The sequence below is a fragment of the Andrographis paniculata genome, unplaced genomic scaffold, assembly GCF_009805555.1.
Source record: "Andrographis paniculata isolate CXL003 unplaced genomic scaffold, ASM980555v1 Contig46END, whole genome shotgun sequence".
NCBI lineage: Eukaryota > Viridiplantae > Streptophyta > Magnoliopsida > Lamiales > Acanthaceae > Andrographis > Andrographis paniculata.
Genome location: NW_026137580.1, coordinates 1424131 through 1447649, shown reverse-complemented (window position 1 = coordinate 1447649; position 23519 = coordinate 1424131). Strand labels below are relative to the sequence as shown.

Sequence of the window (23519 nt, the reverse complement as noted above, 5' to 3'; positions counted from 1 at the left end):
AAAATTCTCGAAGAAACTCCAAACAAACACATGTGCTAACATATTACTAAGTTTATTACTCCCTCCGTCCCAAAAAGAAGTATCCATTTGCTTTTTACAAGTAGTTTTAGAAATACTAGTATCATATTGAGATATAGTAGGAATAAAGTAAAAATGACTAAAATAACCTTGTTAGTATGTATGATATAAAGGTAATGATATTTGTGTAATATATTGTAAGTTGTAAGAGTATTTGTAACGTTAGATAGATATATCAGTTACTAAAAAAAGAAATGAATACTTTGTTATGTGACGGACTAAAATGAAAAAATGGATACTTTATTATGGGACGAAGGGAGTATTTTTCATGAATATTTTATATAAAGAATGAGCATCACTAAAAACTTATTACAAAAAAAAATATATATATATATTGTGAAAAAAAATTAGTGGAAGAAACAATATGTTGTTCTTCTGTAGATTTGTGACCAGGCAGGATCCTCGGTCCCGGGAGTGGCACTCCCTGGACCTGGGACCGAGGATCCCCTGCGCTTTGTAACGGAGGGAATTTTTATTGATTGAAATTTGGTTGGATAAAGAAAAGACAAGACAACCAACCGTAATAAGAGAGGCCCGTTTGTTTTCATATAGGTGAATGAACGAGTGGACAAAATTGCAACCGATTAATTTCACAATCACAGATTGCTTCCATGGCTGTTGCCCGCTTCTCTTCTGCTGCTCTCCTCAACAATCCCATTGATTTCTACCCTGCTTCAGCTTCGATTTCAGTTTCTTCCTCGAGTGTCCTTCGTCCCTCTACACACACGAAGAGATTCTCCTGCGCTGCTGCTGGCCTGAACCTAAAATCATCGCAGAAGTGGAGGATTGAGGCTTCTTTCTTTTCCTCTTTCTTGGACAAGAGCACTGAAATTGAGAGCCTGAAGACGAGTCTTCTCGAGGCTATTGCGCCATTGGACCGCGGCGCCGCAGCTACTCCGGAAGATCAACAACTTATTGATCAGGTACGTTAGGTTGTTTGTTTTTCGATTTTTTGATTTGTTACTTAATTTTTCTAATCGAATGTTGAAATATGTTTGTTTTGGATCTTTATTTTGTTTATATGTTAACATTTAGGTTGGTTTTGGGGGATTTGGAAAATAACCTTGGCTAGAATGATCAAATTGTGGAACTAATTATGAGGAACTAGGGTTTGCAATATAGATTACTTTGTAATAATTTTTTGGAGGAATGCAATAGAGAAATAGTTGATCAAGTATAAGTATGGGAAGATCAAGGCGCATAGATTACTTCCAGTTTCTTAATCTTTTTGTTTCTTCCCAGATTGCACGCAAACTTGAGGCACTTAACAAGGTGAAGGAACCGCTCAAATCCAATCTTCTAAATGGGAAATGGGAATTGTTGTACACAACATCCAAATCAATTCTTCAGCCTGAGGTTTGCAGCTGTCTTTTCTTTTCCATTTTTTAACTCTTCTCACTTCTCAGTGGCCTGCAAGTACTCGTTTCTATACTCGAAAAAATTTTAGCAATGAAAACTGGTGCATTTATAGCTCTGAATGCTCGGAATTCATGTGGTATGACTGCATTATAGTCATACAACACATATCAAGGCTTGAGTGCATGAGCAGGTCAAGAGAGGAACAATGGAGTGAGAGAGGAAGATGTTTAAGCTTTGCTAATTTCATGCATTGCCTTCGGTGAAGAGAATAATAACTGATTGTGTAGTGAAAAAAACACAATCAAAAGTTATATATTGTTTTAGTATATAGTTTATTTGATATAAATTTTATAAAAGTGATTGGATTATTTGATTGAATATGAGATTGATTGTTAGTCTCCAGGGACAGAGAATTGTGTGTTTGAATAAATAAAATTTTAATTAACTAGGATTTAGGAAATTAAGAAAAAATATATATCTTTTTGGGAATTATTGTTTGGTGGGGTTAGGTGTTTTAGAAATGTTTTTGCTGGAAGGCATAACTATGGCACAAAACATCCTCACCAACCCCTTCTTATATAATTAAGTTTTCTATTACGGCATTGAACTACTGAATAGATGCTATTAAACCCTAAATAAAAGGGATCATGTCCAAGAAGGCTTTTTAAATACACGAAACCAATTTAGTAAAATAATTACTAAAAGCTTAGTTTTACAAATGCAATATGCACACACTCACACACACCCCTTTTGAAGGCTGTGTGTTAGCTTTTGGACAAGGAAATATCAGATATTATTTATACTGCTAAACAAGTCCAAAGGAACTGCACAAAAGAGATTATTGTGGCAATATGATTGAGATTGGACTGAACTTTTTCTCCTGATTTAGATGAGGAAGCAATTCTAGTAACTACAGTTTATGTTACTCTCCATGCATGGTTTAGTTACATACACATCTGAGAATGATCCATGTGGCATTTTCTCCTTATCCGTGTTTTGACCAGAAGCTGCTTTTAATTCCTTCCCCAAATCCATTGTAGTGTTGGATCAGCTCTTATGGAACTCACTTTTGTTCCCTGCCGTTTTACATTGCTCCAATTGATTAATCTGGATGTTCTATTGTATGTTTACAGTATCATCTTGTTATAAATTGCCTCCTTCAATATCAATATGGCAGAGACCCAAATTTCTTAGACCAAATGGAAAAATCTACCAGGCAATTAATGTGGACACATTGAGAGCTCAAAATATGGAAACTTGGCCATTTTTCAATCAGGTAACTTTTATAATGCAAGTACTTCTATTGTTATGTTATGGTGGGATTTAATAAAGCTTCGTTTTATCTTGCCTGCTTGTTCATTTCTCATTTGATTGCCTTGGAAGGCTTCGGAAGATTTTGCTTAAGCACCAAAACTCAAAATAGTCTAAAAGGGATGTGCCATATTCAAGTTTGTTGGCAAAAAGCAAAAAACAATTAGGGAACCCAATTTTTCTCAGAGATTTCTTGAACTGTTGGACCCTGAATCCATTTTCTAATATTCATTTCATATCTATTCTATTTTTAAACTTGAACTTTTGGTACATCTTTATCAATGTAAACATAGGTTTTTCAAACGGTCTATTGGTACCGTACTACAAAAGATGTTTTGCTCGGCCTTCATTTCATTTGTCGATGGGCATAAGGAAAAGGATTGGCCCTTCATTTTCCCCTGTCTCATCTCTTATCATCTAAATGTTTTAATCCTTCTGTCGTCTGTTTTGGATTTTAAATGTCTTAAATTTTTTTTTAAACTTTTGACATGGGGGAACTGACGCCTAATTCAGTCTTGTTAAATTTCTCAAAATGACTGCCATGAATTCTGTGGTGAACAATGTGGGTTTCCTCATCCAAATTTCATTTTCACCGAATTCTGTTGGCATATGACCGATGCTTTTGTAGGCTACAGCAAACTTGGTTCCATTGAATGCATGCAGAGTAGCTGTTAAATTTGACTCATTCAAGGTGGCCGCTCTGGTATGTGAATTTCCCCTCGAGCCATTTGCAAAATGCCATATCAAGTATTCTGACCATTAATGATTATCTTCAAACTCATGAAGATCGAAAGAATTTATGCCATAACTAATTTTAAGAACAATCTTCTGGTCAATCAAGTTTAGGAACATTACACTGTACATTTCACAGATACCTATTAAGTCTCGCGGAAGTGGTCGTGGCCAACTTGAAATTACATACTTGGATGAAGAGCTGAGGTAAGCTTCTTCAATCTAACTTCTCAGAGAGAAGAATGCATCTGGAAATGTCTTCAAACAATTTAATTTTACCTTGCATTACCATCAAAATGGTGGTGTCTCTGTTTTACAGTATTTGTTGTTAAGTTGCAATGTTTTATGTTGTCAGGATATCAAGAGGTAATGAAGGGAATCTATTTATTCTGAAAATGGTGGATCCCTTGTACAGAGTGCCCCTTTAGTGTAATCCATGGAATGAGACCATAAAGAAAGAGGAGGAAGAATTCTTGTCTGTAATCATCAGAAGAGGGAAATTAAGGTCAGTTTTTGCTGCCATAAAAAAAATCTCATTATATTTTATCGAAATTTTGAGAATAATAAAAAAAAAAATTAATAAAATATTAATATTTAATGTGATGTAAATAATTGTGGATGTGGTATTTTGTATAAAGAAAAATATTATTTTAAATAAGATGGATATTAGATGCAGCCATTCCAGAGACTTCTCTCAACCTTTTTCTTCACTTTCTTCTTTTAGATTTCTCAACAACACTCCATGGTGATGAAGATTTTTAGCCTAATCGAAGTGTGAAAGTATGGGAAGTAAAATACAGGAATTGTTGGGAGCTTTTGAAACTACTTGAAAATTTGATAAAATTAAAAGTTTTTTTTAAAGAAGTTGACATTTATAACAAAATAGAATGAATAATCACTCAGAGGATTATTTCTCAGTCTCAGAGCTTTTGAGTGAGTTTAAATTGCTTGGCAATCTATAGGTGTTGATAAAGCATATGGTTATGTATTTTTGTAGAAGAATTATTAATGACAATGAATATATTGGATAAGATTTCTACTAATTTTGTATAATCGTGATTAGTGGCAATAATGATTTGTGTTATTCTTTTATGGGTTAACGATTAAGTGAATTTTGGGCTTAGCAATCAATGAGTAATCGAGAAGTGATTACAGAGCTGGTTGAAAGCTTGATCCAAGACATTGGATGAGATATCACAACTTACATTCAGATTTCATAGCTTGAGACGTAGATTTTGAAATTTGATTTGTGAGATTATGTTTTGAGTTAAATTGCATTTCGTTTATAAAATTGATATTTATGTAAATTTTATAATTTATGCCTACAATTGTTTTATTTAATTTTTTATTGCGATCGAATTTTAGATTAGTTTAACAATTGTGTGCTAATCGAATATTTGCATCCGTAATTGTGGACTTGTTTGATTAAGCAGTAAATAGCTTGACAAGCTTAGTCTAGAAGTTATATATTCAAATAATTTAATCTTTTCGTAATTGATTGAATATTTGAATTGGTTTTTTCTCGTGCTATTTTCGATTGAAAATATTAATTTATGATCTACTTATATTATATATTTGAGTAGGGATGCGGTAAATTGGTCGTACAATTGTCACCAATAAAATAAGAAAAAACTGAACGTTATCGTACATATACTCAATCATTTATGTGAGTTGAGTGTATCAGATTAATTGATATATAGTTGTAAATATTAGATGATCTCAATGACTTATTTTACGGAAATTTGAACTTATAACCTTACGATCGCGAATTCATCCTTATACTAATAGACCAACGTTTACGGAACCTATTGATATATAGTTTAAATGATTGATAATGGTATTGATAATGGTATATTAATATGGAATGATGTTTTCCATATACACCTTCCGTTTGGTTCTAAGATTCACGTTTACATTCTGCGTCATTGTAATTAAGGGTGTGTTTTTGATGATCTCAAAAGATTTTCACTATTCATCAATTTTTTTCTCCAAAAACATGAAATCAAATACCTATTTTTTATTTTTTATATTATACTAAAAATTAATTTTACATTAAAAACATCACATCAATATCTATTTATATCATATGATACCACTGTTTCAATTCAAATGTTTTACTATTCAAATCTCAACTTAAAATCCAAACTCTCAAACAAACACACCCTAAAAATATTTTTATATTTTGTATAATTGTTTGTACAAATGTTTATTATTATAAGAGTACTTTTGTAATTTCTTCTTAATTTATATTACGTTTTCACATAATAATAATTAATATTCAAAGAACAATATGCAAAAAGTAAATGTGTCCCTTAGAGCCGGACGGAAGTAGTATAAATTTAAAATGTGTTTGTTTGTAAGTTTTTAGTTTTTATTACATTATTTTAACTTTTTTCTCTAAAAAATTAAATCAAATAATTTTATTATTATTGTCATATTAAACTAAAATGTAATTTTATATTAAAAAATACTTCAAACTCAAAATCAAAACTCCACAGAGAAACACAATTGTGATTGAATTTTGAGTTATAATTTTCTATCTTGTTTCCTATACTAATTTAATTGCAGTATTTCTTTAAATTTTAATATATTTAAATATTCAATATATTTTAGACAAATAATATCTTAAAAATTTTAAATATCAAACTTAAAAAAATTATCGAAAACAGAAAATGTTCTTTTATCTTTTAAAAAAAATAATACTGCAAAAAAAATCTTAATTTGATAATGAATCAATTACTTTAAGAGCATCGACAATAATAAAAATATCCTTCAAAAATTCTGATAATGAATCAATTACCTTCGCAACAAGAAAATATCAATTTTGTAATAAAATTTTTTCATCTATAAATTTACTTTTTCATTTACTAATGATATTAGAGACGGAATTAAAGAGAAAATTGCGTTAACTACGTGAACTTTATAGACGAAATTCTGTTACTAATATACTATTTTTTTTGTAGTGTCCAAGAGCATCGGAAACAATAAGAATATCCTCCAAAGATTCACGTAGAAATTTAATAATAATAAGAATAATAATAATAACTGTTATAATTAATTTGCTGAAACATTGAAAATTGTATTATTTGATCATGAAAATAAGAAGCTTGGCATTATAACATATATTCAAATCTAAATAATTTAATTTAATGGATATGACAAAATTTAAATTAAAACTCGAATCTAAAAATTAAATATGTAAAATATCTAAACACCCCTTCAAATTTAGATGGGAGCGCACATAACGGTTGCTCGTATGACGTCGCCTCCACCGCTCTCAACAAAGCTTTTGTTCTCGAACACATATTCAAACTCTAACGCAAACGCAAATAACAGGGCTTTGTCCGTCGTTACCGTTGCCGCTCCCGGATGAGCTTCTGTTCTCACACATAATAGTTGCTCGTCTTATGTCACTTATGCCGCTCTGAACAAAACTTATGTTCTCGAGCACATAATCAAACTGAGCTTCTGTTCTCGCACATAACAATTGTTCGTCTGAGGTCACTTCTGCCGCTCTCAACAAAGATTTTGTTCTCGAACACATACTGAAACTTTAATACAAACACAAATAACAATGGCTTTGTCCGTTGCCGCCATTGCTCTCGACTGAGCTTACGTTCTCGTACATAACAATTACTCATCTGACGTCGCTTCCGCTGCATTCAACAAAGTTTTTGTTCTCGAACGCAAACACAAACTCTAGCATACAATTGCAAATGGATTCAAGATCAAAGACCTCTAGAGAAATTGGCAGACTGTGTTTACTTTAGAAGAAAAATAGATTTTGATACCATGTTGATCAATTTGCGGAAATCTTAAAGATTGCATTATTTGATTAGCAAAATAAGAGGCATATATATATAGGGACTATAAAATAGATACTATGGATATAACAAAATCTAAATATAAATTTAACAAATTTAAAAACTAAATATCTAAAATTTCTCAATAATAATAATAATAAATAGGTAATTTTATCTCAAATGGTCAGGCCAGCCTTGATAGCATATGCAATGGGAATAATAATAATAATAATAATAATAATAATAATAATAAAAGTCTCAACATATGCGAAGAAAACTACGTAATTTAATACTTTGCAAATTAAGTTGAACAAAACAAGTCACATTAGAGTTTGAATCAATGATCCTAAATTCATTCCCCACATCACCAGTTCATCCCTTACGAGACTACGTGTATTTTTTTTTTAAAAAAAAAAACCACATAGAAGAGCTTTGTATAGAAAAGATGAATGAGAATTCTTGCCTCCCAATTGCCTCCCAAGCGAGAGTGGCACTTGCCATTTTTTTTAGTTTATATATATATATATATATATTTGCAATAATATATTTATGTTCATATATGATTTTTATAAATATGAATATATAAGAGATTCATGTTATAATTTATATAATAGCTAATTGTGCATTAGTGGGTTTTTTTTTATATATAAATTATTGACATAATATTAGGTAAATAACTTATTATGATAGAAATATAACATTATATTTTTTAAATATATCATATCAAATATATTATTATCATAAAGTATATGCATATATTTTATAATATTTTTAAAATTTTTTGTAAATATATTTTTACATGAAAATTTTAAAATAGAAACTAAATAAAATTAAAGAACAACAACAATAACAATAAATTTCAATTTCAATTTTAAATAAGAAAATAAATTATTACTTAACTAATTGAATTGGTAGTAATGAATTTGACAATGCAATATTTGTTAAAGAATCTTCATTCCTTATACAAAAAGAGAAACATTAATATAAAGGTCAAACTAAATATATTATTATGAAATATCGACACATAAAATATATGTATATACCTTATAATATTTTCTAAAATTTTTTGTAAATATAATTTTGCATGATTTTTTTCAAGAAGAAGAACAATAACAATAAATTTCAATTAGAATTAAACAAATAAAATTATTACTCATGTGGTTGAATTTATGATAATGGATCTGCCAGTGCAATATTTCTTGACGAGTCTTCGTTCCTTATACAATAAGAGAAATATATATATATACATTATATAAAATAGAAATAATAAAATATTTATATATTTTGAAATATGCGTACGGTTTAGTTATCGTATTCAATTTTTCGTATTTTTTCAAGTATACATTCTTCATGTGTGTGGGTTTAAATAATTCGGAGGGTCACTCGAAAGTTTGTAGGTACGGCAAAACCTCAGACATTCGGCATCGATATTGTTAATGATCAAATCCAAGTTTGAACCGGTTGACGTCTGTGTTGCTCCTAACAGAGTTGCTTTTTCCATTGTAATTGAACAACTTTTTGTTTTGCTTGTATAGTGTGTTTTTATCTGCCACACATAGTTCGTCTAGTGTGACTTGATTTACCGGACTTATTTTGCAGGTCATTAGGTTCACCCGGAGGTCTACCCAGAGCGCACTTGTCGAATAGCAGTTGCGATTTTCCATGTTATAAAAAATAATAGATAAAATGTTATTCCCCCGTCCACCCTTTTATTTGTCCACAACAATTAACACATTTCTATTTTGAGTAAAACTTACTAAATCAAAATATACTTAATAAATATAAAGAAACTTAATTAACTACGTAAACATATAACATCATACATCATCATGTAGGACCATTCAAAAATATTTTATTTCTATCTTTCCTGAAAAAACAAATACTATTTTTATTTACATTTAAAACTCACATCTCTTACAAAACTAATTTATATTAATTATACATAAATTTTATACTTGTATTATAATGATATTTACTTGTATTATACATAAATAATGATATTATTTATTCTCTACAAAATTATATCCATATTGCATATATTTTTTTTTGCGATATAAATTTTAAAAGATTTAAATGTATATTCTAACTTTTTAATCATACATATTAAATTTAGTTTAAAATTATCATTATTATTAATTATATATAAAAACTAATAATAAAATAATATCACAATTCACAATTATTAGCTAATTAAATATTATTACTTTAAATACCGTATCACTAATAAAAATAATCATTTATTTTGGTACAAAAAAAAGTATATTATAATTATTTTTACAACAATAATAGTTTTGTAATAAAATTTACTACAAAATCAATTGAGGTTTTAGCGCACACTGAAAAGTAGGATAAAGAATCACGTTGACCCTACAAATTCATGATGAAAGTGAGTTTTTGATATCCAATCAAATTTTTGAAATCAGTTTCAAAACCAAATACATATTAAATTTGAAAAATGAAAAATTGTTACATGTACTTCATAACTAAAATCATAAATAGAATAAATATAAACATAATAATAAAGTACTACAACTTAATAAATTATATTTTTAAATATACCAAAAATAAAAATCACAATACTACTTGTACAAATTAGAACAACTATTAAAGTGAAATAGAAAATTTATTTTCCATTTTCTTTTTTAAGATTAGTAGACAATTATTTATTTTTAATTTAGTATTTGAGATTAATAAATAAGCAAAAATGATTTAAATACACAAATTAGTATTTATAATTACTGAAGATGAAATATCAACTACAATTACACAGTTTTTTGAAGGAAAATTTAAAAAATTAACAACATATGTTATTATTAGTTATATTTTTTTGTAATTAAAACTATTTAAAATTTTAGAAATTGAGTAAAACTGTTATAAAAATTTGAAAGAGTACATTCGAGTGACAAGAAAAAAAATATATATTTTTTTTATTGTTCATATCTACCATAAAGCACAAGTTTATTCAAAAATACAAAACAAACTCACCCACTATATATATATAAATATTATGCTTTATTAATTATTTTGAAATTCAACACTAATATTAAAAAAAAAAAAACAAAACAATAGACTAACGGACAAATATATTCCATTTGTCAACTTAAAAGTATTTATTTATAGTATTATGTTTAATTTTTACATAAATTATATGAATATTATTATGTATGCATCGAGTATAACTATTTATTTATAAATAATTAAAATTTGATAAACATTAAGGCCTATTAGCTCAGCTGGTTAGAGCGTCGTGCTAATAACGCGAAGGTCGCAGGTTCGAGACCTGCATGGGCCATTATTATTTTCTTTTTCCACATATAAACAATCCTTATTAAAATTTAATTTCTTTTCATTTTTTGTGACTAACTTTTCACATTTTTACAAAAACTATTCCTACTTTTTTCACAATAATTATATAAATTAGGAGCATTTTGATATTTTAGAAATATTTTTACAACTACTATCAATATAATACTATTAATCTTTAATTTTCATGCCCATCATAAATTTTCATATTATTTTGGGACAAAGGAATAAAAATCTTAGGGTAAATTATATAATACTCCATTGTATTTTACTAAAAATGCATAAAACACCCAATGTTTTATTTATTGGGTGAAACACCATTGTGTTAGTTTGCATGAAATACCTTCTTATCCAATAATACTGATATATGGTTATAAATAAGGAATAGAAATCTTAGGGTAAATTATATAACACTCCATTGTATTTTAGTAAAAATACATAAAGCACTCAATGTTTTATTTATTGCGTGAAACCACTTTGTGTTAACGTAATGTTTGCATAAAATACCTTCTTATCCAATACTGATATATGGTTATAAACAAAAACTTTTACACAAGTTTTATACATATAAAAAAAGTAAAATATTTTAAATAATTATTTTTTAATAAAATAAATAAATAAATAATTGATCAATCATTTATTTTTATAAAATTTTAAAAAAACAGATAACAATTTGTCTCCATAAATTATAAAATAAAATATTAATCAATTATTTATTTATTTATTTTATTCAAAAAATTTATTTAAAATATTTTACTTTTTTTATTTATATAAAAATTAAGTTTTTGTTTAGAATCAAATATCAATTTTAAATAAAATGTAATAAATAAAAACAATTTTATGCATTTTCACATAAATCATACATGATAGTGTTATATAATTTATAAAAAAAATAGCCAAAAACATGAGAAGAATATAAATACAGTGAATTAGCACCATACACGTGGCTCTCTTAATGAACGGCGTAGATCATTCTGGTGTTACAACCACGATCTCCCATGAATCACCTCTCTCGCCGGCCGAATAAATCTTTTTCGTAGGGAAATCAATTCTCACATAAAGATTGTGAAAGCGAGAGATTTGGAGCGGGCCAAGGCCAGCGATGTGGAGGGGAAAATTGATCCCTCGAATCTGAAATTGGCCGAATTGACTTCAATTGATGAGGAAAATTGCATTAAATTCGATAATTCTGGCGATCCCTTCGACAAATCGGGTCTCCAGTTTGTCTCCTTCACAACCCATGGCCGCCTCCCCCACCGCCCCTTTCCTCCTTCCCACGAAACCCACCGTCGCCGCAGGCGGAATCCCATTTCGAACCCTGTGCTTATCCACCAAGGCCACGCCGCCGCAGCAAGAGGATGCCGCCTCAACAACGCCGCCGCCGAAGAAGTCCTTCGCCGTATCCACGGGGGAGTTCTTCATCGGCATCGCCTCGCGGCTGGTGAAGAAGGGAGGGAAATCTGTCAACGGAGTAGGAGTTGAGAATCCGACCGTGGAGATGTTCGTGGAGAAGGAGAAGCAGAGGGATTGGTGTTGGAGGCGGCTGAGGAAGGAGGGGCTTACGGCGGTGGACGACCCGGTTCAGCCGGAGATCGTTTGGGAGCAGAGGGAGGAAGACGTGGAGGCGGAGCGGCGGCGTAAGGCGTTTACTAGCCCCGGCTTCAGCTTCTCCGCCGCTGGGCTATTGTTTCCGTACCATCTTGGAGTAGCTCAGCTTCTCCTTGAGAAGGGCTACATTAAGGTTTTTGTCAATTCTTTAGATGATATCAATTCTTCTTGTTGATGATATATATATATATATATATATGTTTATGAGGTTAATATACTCTGTTTTCCATGTGTTTTGAATATGAAAAATAACTTTGATGCCAAAAAGAAAGAAAATGTATCTTGTGTTTGTGGAAACAGAACCAATTAATGTTTGTATGGCCAATTTTTGAGGGCTCTACTTGGAACTACTTATGAGGTTGTATGTAGTGTGTTATCCTATTTGCTTATTCTGTTGTTTTTATTTTGGATTTGCACTTCGAATTTTGTACTCGATGAGTTGCATTGTGTTCCATTATGTATAACATAGTGTTGAGTCTTGATGCTTATTGTCCATCGACGGATTTAGCTGTGGTTCAGGAGATTTTGGACTAAAGAGGGTCGGCAGACATGATTTATTGAGTGAAAATTGTTTCGATGAACTACTGGAAGTTGTTCCCCTTTGGGCGTGTCTTCATATTTTTTGTTCATATGAATGTGTGTGGCTGAATTTTGGTTAGGTGTTTGTTTAACAAGATATATAATTCCATGAGACAGGAAACAACACCGCTTGCTGGATCATCAGCTGGTGCCATTGTCTGCGCAACAATAGCCTCGGGAGCCAGCATGGAGGAAGCACTAAGAGCGACCAAGAAATTGGCTGATGATTGTCGGCTTCGCGGGACTGCATTCCGCCTAGGGGTACTTATCAACCACTTGAATTACATACATTTTTGTACATGGAAGTCCACCAAATAATCTTTTATTTTTTCATCCAGGCCGTTCTTCGGGAGGTTCTGGACCAGTTTTTGCCGCATGATGTTCATATCAGGTCCAGTGGAAGAGTTCGTGGTGGGTACACTGTCTCTCTGCACTTGTAGTTAGAAATTAGTTTGTTATTCTCTGGTTTTTTCCTGAAAGTTTTTGATCTTTGCTATGCCTGTGATTAATTTCGATTAGTGCTTCATTTCTGGGAAAAATACAATAGTCGCTCGTGGCTTGAGTGTTGATAGAATTCTTGTGTTTCATGTCAGTTGCTGTCACGCAGTTACTTTGGAGGCCGAGGGGATTACTTGTTGACCAATTTGATTCGAGGGGTGACTTGATCGATGCGGTGATCACTTCATCGTTTATTCCAGGGTAAACATACACACGAGCCATTTGAGATTGGATTGTATGTATGTATGTATGTTTGGCGTAAACAAGGATTTTAACGGTTTCAGATATTTAGCTCCAAGGCCGGCAACAATGTTCCGGAATCGCTTGTGTATTGATGGGGGTTTGACACTCTTCATGCCGCCCACTTCTGCTGCTCAGACGGTATGCATTAACATGTTGGGGGATTTAGAATTGTTATCAAGTGTACGTGTATCTTTCTTACTATGATGATCCTACATTGCATTGCAGGTACGTGTTTGTGCATTTCCTGCAAGTATGTTGGGGTTGGAAGGGATCGGAATTAGCCCCGACTGCAACCCGGAGAATCGGGGAGGTCCTCAAGAGGTAGGTAACCCTTTTTTGAACGCTTACTGTTGATGTATTCCTTGCTTACTTTTGATGTTTGGTTATAGCTTTTTAGTTGGGCACTGGAGCCTGCATCGGATGAAATGCTCGACCGTTTTTTCCAACTTGGATATCAAGATGCGGCTGTGTGGGCTGAGAAAAACCCGATTGAAGAAACCGTCCGCGAAGTCGACGAAGGTGCTGCATGTCTTGAAAATGGTCCTGCAAAGTAATGCATGTGACTATGAACAACATTTTGTAGAATAGAATACCCACAAAAGGGCTTGGATTCCATAGTGATTAGAATTCAGAGCAGTGCAGAGCTGTGCATCCCACATCGGTTGTGGTAAAAGGGTTAGCCTGATGCAAGTGTAGTAACTGTTCTTATATATCTCATGTTAAATTAATATTTATTCTTTTATGGGGAAGGTCTGTTAAGACAGCTTGCTGTTTGAATTGAGCACACCCAACTGACTATTTAGGTTCTGGAATTTTGGTATTAGTTCAGGAGCATTATGAATATTTTTAATTCGTTGGATCATTTTTATTGGCAATTCAACCATTGAGTTTGACGAGGATGTTTGCGAATAATTACTTTAAAATTGTATACATTTAAATTATAATGATGTATACAGTATCACAAATAATATAATATCTCTGCTTATATAATTTAATAAAACGATGTTCAAATAAATGTACATGATAGATACATTTTATGATATGACAATTATATAAATAAATTAGAAACCAAATATATATAATATTAATTTTTTTAACCATTCATACTCCATCTTATTTACCAAGCTCTAAATTCACTACGCAAATACCCTTCCTCCGTCGCGCCCTCTGTCTACAACGCAGTCCGCCGCTGCCGCCGTCGACCCCTCCAGCCACATCCGCTGGCGTCAAATAACCAGCCCCGCCACCGTTTCCTTCTCTATTTGCATATCCGCAAATTCAAAACAAAAAGAACGAAGCACATTCGAGTACCATCTGTGCCAAGAAAAATAGCAGATTTCAACAACAAGTTCTTTTGGCCAAATAGACAAATTTGTTAGTTGTGTTTTCAATACGGCGTAATTTTTTTATGGTAATAATGAGTATATGTGCATTCTTGATTAGTCTCTCGTAGAAAAATAAATGTTTTCGCAGTTATTCCTAAAAACCTTTATGTTGATCTTCGCACACGCACACGTACGATGTATATTCATGATACATATGTTGTTTAACTCATGATAGACTAATGATACAAAATCTTATTATGCACACTTTTATTTCATGTTATGGTTCCTATTTATGATTTATATATCGTATAATTATGATATATTTATCACATTTAAATGATAAACTATGTTAGATATATTTTTCACCATTATATTTATAAATATGATGTATAACTTCAATAGACATGATATATATATCATATATAAATGATATAAGTTGCATATATGTATGCTGCACGTATAGTTATGATATCTTTCATTTTATGATTTATATATTGCATAGTTATGATTTATTGGTCAGGTTTAAATGATGGATTATGTTATATATATTTTTCATCATTATATTTATATGTATGACTGAACGACAATATTCTTTGAACATGTTCATTTATTATTGGGGTCAATTTTACTTTATTTTTGCACCCTTTTTATTGCGGCAATAATGAATGTGTTGATGCAGATTTTCAACAATAAAAAGTAAAATCCGAAAGTAGAAATTATTTTCGAATTTGATAAAATAAATGCCTGAGATTAAGAATCCCTAAGCACCGTACACATAAATAAAATATGAAAAAATAAATACTACAGACTGTAAAAGTAAAATGGTGATCCCAAAAGAAATCGACTGAATTTGATGTCGACTGAAGATGGTTTCTTTAGGTCGTGAAAAGACCTATTTAAAACCCATGTTAGCCGCCATAACTAAGTCGTGCCTTTATATCCGCTCGTCGGTTGTAACTTCTCTCAACTGAACCGCTTTTTGTCCGACCTGCACACCTACTGCCAAGTCTCCTCTTGCCCGTCTTCCACTTGCCCGACCTCCATATCGGCCGTCTTACCCTTCTTCGCGCGATTTCATCTTGTCCGACCTCCGTATTGGCCGTCTCATCCTTCCATGCTCGACTTCATCTTGGCCGACCTCCGTCTAGGCCGTCTGATCCTTCTTTGCCCGACTTCATCTTGTCCAACCTCTCTGCATCCATTGTTCACTTAATTTACCATTTTTCCAGACCCATATAAGACCCTGCTACCATTATCAGGCCCATTGGACTATACATCGGTATAATTTATAAGCTCATTCTCAAGAAACTCTATAGATTGGTTTTTTCCACTCAACAGAATGTATTGTATATTTGATGATCAAATTAAACTAATGGAAGCCTGCAAATATTCTATTGTTTCAACCATTGACTAAATAATTTTTGTGTGCAATTATTGATACGTTGAATGACTAATACGATTACGATGCATATATATTTAAAATATGATGTTCAAAAAATAGGGATATGATGTAATAAAAATTCGTCAACAGTTACTTTCACGGTCGATAAGAAAACTTACCTCATTCTGTAATTTCTAAAACGTTATCTTCGTCCACAGTACATTGGAACCGACTGAAATGCACATCATTTTGCTTCATCTTGTTCTACGCTCCGACTTCTTCACAATTTATTTTCTTAGATGGATGTCGGTGAAAGAAGATGAAGTTATCTTCTTCTTTTTTTTTATGTGAACCTACTAAAATTATAAATACGACTTGCATCTGTTTATATTTATATTCTTTTAATTTATGTTAAAATAAAGTATTGACTTATTAATTATTAAAATCAAATTACATATCTACTCCTAACTGCAATTTCATCCGACTGAAATTTTTTCAGAAAACCATATTCCGATTGTAGGTTCTGATTAGATGTTTTTCTATTTGATTTGATATTTTGTAAGAAAAAACAGTATATTTGAAATAAATTTTTCCAAACATAAATGATACTAAATAAAAGATATTGCCTAAACAAAGCCTAAATTTTGTAACTTTATTTGTATAAAGTTTCTTAAGGCTTGTTTCTTTAATTCTAAATTTTAAGTTTTTACTATATGAAATTTTTATTTTTTTTTCTCATAAACATCACATTGTATATTATTTTAATATTAAATTCAAATCAAAATTTTTCGAAACCATATAAAAAGAAATTGTTTGAGTTTGAGGGCTAGTGATTAATTTGGGCTTGCTTGGAATATCCATGTCCATTATTATTATTATATTTATACCAAAATACTGCTGGCAAAAACAAAACAGTAGGTTGGTTTGGAAATACACAAAAAAGAAAACCATTGGACAAGCAGCTGGTATTTAATTTAAGAAATTAGATATTGTTGGCAGCAGCAGCAGGAAAAGAGTGAATAAATAAACCAGAGACTGACTGCCCACAGCTTACTACTTAAACCGATATATATATATATATATCTCTATGGCATCTCCCTCTCTCTATCTATATCTATATCTAGAGAGAGAGAGAGAGATGTCAGGAATTGTCGATATGTGGTGCAGTGAGGCGGATAAGCTGAGGAAGAAGAGCAACAGCAAGGGCTCAGGCGGCTCGGCTTCGGCTTCGGGTCCAGCCGCCGACCATGGAAGAACCGGCGGCGGCTTGCAGCAGTGGTGGGCTGAGAAGCTGAAGGCGGTGCGCTGCTCCGAGGCATCTCTGGCGATGCTTCTCGACACCTTCAGTGCTTAGCAATGCCAATAGCATCCTTTTCATTTTAATTTTAATTTTAATTTTAATTTTGTAAGATAAAATAATTAATGATGGTATGTTTACTATTTCTAATGTAAATTATTAGTTGGATGCGAATACGTTATGTTTTTATTTTCATTTTCATTTTCATTTTTAAGTTTTTAAGAATTATAAATATTACATAAAAATGGATACACAAATATAAATAAATAAATAAAATCCTAATTATTGTGATGTAATTGGGTTTGGACAAATAATTTTTTCATAAATTAATTATAACGTAATGATATATTCTATTCGATTGTAAGGTTTAATAATTTATTACAAATTATTATTTTTTATAATATAAATATAATTTCACATACCTAATTATATATATATATATATCAAAAGATACAAAACGAACAAACTATTGCAATGGAAAAAAAATAAAACTATTCGTTTGATGATGTGTAGGGTGTGTTTGTTTTGTATTTTGTTTTTAAGAAAATATTTTGATATCAAATACTCCCTCCGTTCCAAAACTATAATATGGGTTGTGTTTGACACATAATTTAAGGAATATTGATATAATACTGGTAGTGAGTAAAAAGTACCTGTTGTGAGTGTATTGGTGTAAAAAATAATGACAATTATGTAATAATAATAAAAAAAATAATGATAATTTTATAGTGATATGATTATTTTCAGAAATGTGACTATTGTTTTGGAACGAACAAAAATGGTAAATAGGACTATTGTATTGAAACGAAAGAAATATAAAAAATTACATAGATAATATAAAATAATGAATGTATATAGTATATTAATTTTTTATTTAATAAACAAATAATGGGTTGAATTCTTATAAGATATTGGATCTGTTTTTGATGTAAATTGGGATCAAAATTGGTACTACAGGTTTTCTTCGTATGCATTTTAAATGAGTTGTTTGTTATTCATTTAGTATGTTATACTATAATATAGTTATATTATTTTTATAAAATATTAAATTAAAGTATTATTTAATTTAAATTTCAAGTAAAAAAATTTCAAATACAAATACAAACTACACAAGTAGTAAAATATATAAAAACTAATGTCAAATAATTGATTTACAAAACAATATACTCCCTCCGTCCCAGAAGTCTGGGTTATATTTGACACGAGATTTAAAAAATATTGATATTATATTAATAGTGGATAAAAGACTTTGTAAAAAGTAGTGACAATCGTATAATAATAATGAAAAAATAAAAGTAGTTTTATAATAATATTATTATTTATAGAATTGAGATTATTATTTTGGGACGAATAAAAGATTATTATATTGGGACGAAAAAAAAAAGTACAAATAGCTAATATACATTCATTTAGTCAAACATGTTAATATTTTTGTTTGTCCATTTTATTTATTCTTTAATTTTTAGAAAATATAATTATACATTTTAATTATATTATAAATTTCATAATTTATAACTTTTTAACTATATTATTTAGTTATCTTAATTTTAATTATATTATTTAATTATTTTAATCATAATATATAATTATATTTTTTTCTAAATTCTCGTATATGCCGTAAACCAAATACAAAAGGTGGTATAGAGGGAGTATTAGATATTGAAAATTATAAATATATTATTAAAAAATTCTATTTTTGTTATTTTTTAGATATTTTGTGAGAAAAGTAGTAATTTATTCACCAAAGTGAGATGATTCCTCGTAAATATTATAAATATATATATATAAATATATATTAACATAATATATATAATATAAATATTTTATTTATTCCAAAAAAAATAACAATTCAATATAAATTATTGTTTCTTGTATTAACAATATTATTTTTCATATTTTAACCTAAAAATACATTTATCTAAAAATACAAAAGTCATATTTACTTGTGCTATTTTCTTTCTTGTTTAGGCATTTACTATTCAAAACTCAATCTACAAATCCTACCCTACTCCAATCTACTAGTTCCTAGGGCACTAACACAAATCAATATTTTATTTTATAAATATAATTTATTAGTATATAATTTCATTTATTCCTTTTAGGAAAAAAATAAAATTATTTTTACTTTAATAAAAAAAATCAATCAAATTTACTTTTTTTTTTTTGTAAAAATTACACTCATGCTATACAATTTACCATTTTCTTTCTTAGAGCGGATTAAATGACGGTATTTTCCTAAAAATGATTATTGTGTTTGGTCATGATTTTAAATCGAAATCAATACTATTCATCTAACACAATTTCTCTATCACCAATCGATTTCCTTGTATCCGCATGCCTTAAGTTTTAAAGCAAATACAATAACTTTAATTGGAAGGCTTACATCACATTTTCGAAAAAAAACCTCGTGTAAGAGACGAAAATCAAAGACAAAATTTAGATTCAATAACGTTTTGGCTTGTACAGTAAAAACGTAGATGGGTGTTTTGTTCTCATTTTTTTTTTTTCATCTTTCCACCTCTTTTCTCTCAACTTCTCTCAAACCCACTTGAGACATTGAGACATCATTAGCGGGTCAGGAACGTTAACTAGAGATGAAATTTGGAGGATGTTTCTTGATTTTTCAAAAACAAATCTCAACCAAGGTACAATTGAAAATTTTATTGCGATTATTTTCATGGTTTATCATTGGATAGATTTTGTATCGACCAATTTAAATTTGCATGAAAATTTTTTGCTTATCTTACTAGTGAGAAATTGTTTGGTTGATGTTTAAGTTAGTTCTGTCGACCATTTGCTTTCGTTTATGATTTTTTTTATATAAGGATTTGAATTCTAGAGAACCGATGGCTATATTTGGTTTAGGGTATTTTCTTAATAAATAAACTTAGAGGTATTTTTCCACTCAAATCAACACAACTTTCTGCATCAACGGTTAGCATTATTTTTATTATTTTGTATAAATTTTTTTATTATTTTAAATTTGCAATTTTGTGTCGTTTTACATTGTTGGATATATTTTTTTTTAAATCTAAATTTTTTTTGTATATTGTTAGACATTGGAGATGAATTTGAGGAGCTTCTTTATCTTTTATGAAATAGAGAAGTGCCTTTGATTAAAAATTTTGATTTTGTGCTTTAGGCTTGGATATGATTAGAAAAAAAATTGTGATTAAAAAATTCTAATATATCTATAGTTTTTGTTAATTACTTTCATATAAATATTTTTTCACTAGTTGATCAATCCCAATTTGTAGGATCTATGTTTATTGGAATCTGTATTTGTTGTATAATGTTAAAATTGTATAAGTTTTATATAAAATATCAATCGTCGAACAAGATGATTAAAGTGTGTAAGATATATATTCTTATTCATGTTTGTTATTATATTTATGAATAATTATAGTTCATTTCGTAATCTTTTTTATCACTGTAATATTTTCTTGTAATCAAATACTCATCACATTTTTCAGATAATTCAATAATGATCTCCCGATGAGACAAAAATAAAGTGGATGGAGTTTTGAGTTGTCTGAAACAAATTTTAGGTTCCAAACACTTCCTCAAAACTAAACTCTCTGCACTGATACATAGAATGCCAAAAAGAATATTATATTCTATCCGTCATGTAAATGTGTATTCATTCCACCGGGTACAAGTTTTAATAAAAATAAATAATAATTCTTATTTTTTTCTTTTATAATAAAAAAGTACATATATGCACGGGTTTAAATCTGTACTAACTTTCCTTTTAATATTTTTACTTATTTTTTTATGACAACCCAAAAAGAAAATAAACACAGATATATATATTAATTTCATAAAGAATTGTTCAGTTCAAAATGAATATACACATACATGCAATAATAACGTCATTTATCATGTCACCATCGGCCGTATTGAAATATAAAAATCATATACTACACTATAATTAATTTAAAATTTTCAAAAAATCTTACTTCTCACCAATGCATGAATTTATAGATGGAGATAAAATAATCACACCCATAAATAAAAATAATATGTTCCTTTCACTAAATTTTACAATTATAAAAGGGATAACGTTATTAATAACCGTTATAATTCTAACAAAATATATATTCTACCAACCTCGACGCTACATAGAACTGAATATTTCATCATACTACTATAACAAGATATCATATTTAATTTTGAATATTAATATCATATTCATATATCGTATATATTAAGAGAAAAAAATACATATAAATTACGTTTACTTTAAATGATAGAATTATAATAAATAGATTATTTTAGTAAATTATATAATCAATAAATTAATAAATACAATGTTTATTTTATGTTATTAAATATGAGTAAAGTTATATTATATTTACTTTGTTTAATTATATAATTTTTTTTAATCTAAAATATTTTCATAATTTTATTATATATTATACTAATATAATTTTTTAATATATTTTTATTTTTAATTATAGCACTATAATGTATAATAATATATTAAAATTTATATTGTTATGACATTCATATATTATTTATTTATTATTATTGAAGAGTATTAATTTTTTTTTTTTAAAATTATAAAATAATTTTTAACAATATATTTTATATTATTCTTATAATTTATTTTATTGATTAAAAATTATAAAATATGTTTTAAATAAAATAAAATTATATAAACAATAAATATCATTATATTTATATAAAATATTTTATTAAATAGAATTAAATAATACTTTATTTTATATTTTATTAATAATTTTATAAATTAATATTATTATATCGAATAAAATAATAAAGCTCATCGTGATGTACTGCATAATATAAATATAAAAATATTTTTATTATTTAAATATAATTTTATTTTTTTTTAAGATTAGGGTGTGTTTGTTCATTGTGCAAACAGTCCAAACCTAGTAGTTCGGTTTGTGTCACGCGCTGACACACTTTTTTTTTATTTTTTATTTTTTTATTTTTATTTTAAATTATAAATTAAATTAATTTTTTTTATAATATGTTGTATAATTTAATAAAATACAATATATAAAATAATTTTTTATAATATAGATAAATAAAAAATTTAAAATATAAGATAAATTTATAATGAAATTATATAAATTAATACATATTTATATTACTCTCATATCCTATTGAAATGTTGCCATTTTTTATTTTTGTCTGTTCCAAAACAATGTTATCATTTTCCAATTTAGTAATTGTGCATCCTACCTAACGTAATAAATACCCTTCCAACTTACACTATATTACACAAATGTCATTACTTTTATATTACACATTACTAATAGGGTTATTTTCGTCTTTTTTACTACAATTTATTATAATACTAATATTAAAAAATCTACTTGCAAAAAATAAAAGACAATCTTGCACCAGAACAAATGGAGTATTATATTCAGAATCATCAAATCAATATACATCAAATTTTTTCAAACTGAAGCCAAACCTAAACATTAAGGGTGTGTTTCTTCGGGAGAGTTTGGAGAAAGTTGGACTTGAGTTGGATTTTTATTTAAATTTTGGGATAAATTTGAATTTTGTTATTTTTTTTGTATTTAGGTTTGATTGGAATTTGGGGAGTTTTTTTATGTGTATTGATTTGATGGATAATGAATAAAATAATATAAATATATATTAAATTTAATTGATAAAATTTATATTTAATTATGAATTTATATTATACCCAACATATATATATATATTAAAATTTTTATTTATTTGTATTATAAAAATTTTATTCTCTACCAAATAGCATATATATTACATATATATTTTTTATTTTAATTATAATAAATATTAAATAAAATTTTAAATTTAAAAAAAAAAAAAAAAAAACAACAGATTTTGCGCCCTAAAATAACAGATTTGGGCCAATCCTCGTTGGAGAAACATACCCTAAAAAAAATAAGCATCGGTGTGTTTGTTTGAAGGATTGAATTGGATTTATATTATTCATTTAATTTTTTTTCCAAAAAACATCAAATCAAACATCTATTTTTTAT

The 23519-nt window shown here is 28.8% G+C and overlaps 2 protein-coding genes and 1 non-coding gene across 4 annotated transcripts; all 3 read left to right on the top strand.

Moving 5' to 3' along the window:
* The first annotated feature begins 651 nt into the window (after window positions 1-651).
* On the top strand, window positions 652-4741 carry LOC127252594 (probable plastid-lipid-associated protein 4, chloroplastic). 2 transcript variants are annotated; one of them, XR_007839098.1, is made up of 7 exons: window positions 652-1001; window positions 1321-1434; window positions 2615-2713; window positions 3377-3451; window positions 3620-3687; window positions 3836-3985; window positions 4205-4741. XR_007839098.1 is itself a non-coding variant. In XM_051276833.1 (6 exons), exons 1-6 carry the CDS (start codon window positions 690-692, stop codon window positions 3906-3908), a joined length of 741 nt encoding a protein of 246 aa, XP_051132790.1. In that variant the 5' UTR covers window positions 652-689; the 3' UTR covers window positions 3909-4183. The 2 variants fall into 2 exon arrangements, 1 of the variants encoding a protein (XP_051132790.1); XM_051276833.1 differs by lacking the exon at window positions 4205-4741 and having other exon boundaries at window positions 3836-4183.
* Window positions 4742-10501: 5760 nt separating this feature from the next.
* TRNAI-AAU (transfer RNA isoleucine (anticodon AAU)) lies at window positions 10502-10575 on the top strand. The gene has a single exon. It is a non-coding gene; the product is annotated as a tRNA-Ile (tRNA).
* A 1057-nt stretch (window positions 10576-11632) lies between these two features.
* On the top strand, window positions 11633-14316 carry LOC127252718 (uncharacterized). The gene is made up of 7 exons (XM_051277018.1): window positions 11633-12327; window positions 12891-13034; window positions 13112-13184; window positions 13367-13472; window positions 13556-13652; window positions 13740-13835; window positions 13904-14316. Exons 1-7 carry the CDS (start codon window positions 11746-11748, stop codon window positions 14066-14068), a joined length of 1263 nt encoding a protein of 420 aa, XP_051132975.1. The 5' UTR covers window positions 11633-11745; the 3' UTR covers window positions 14069-14316.
* Window positions 14317-23519: the final 9203 nt, after the last annotated feature.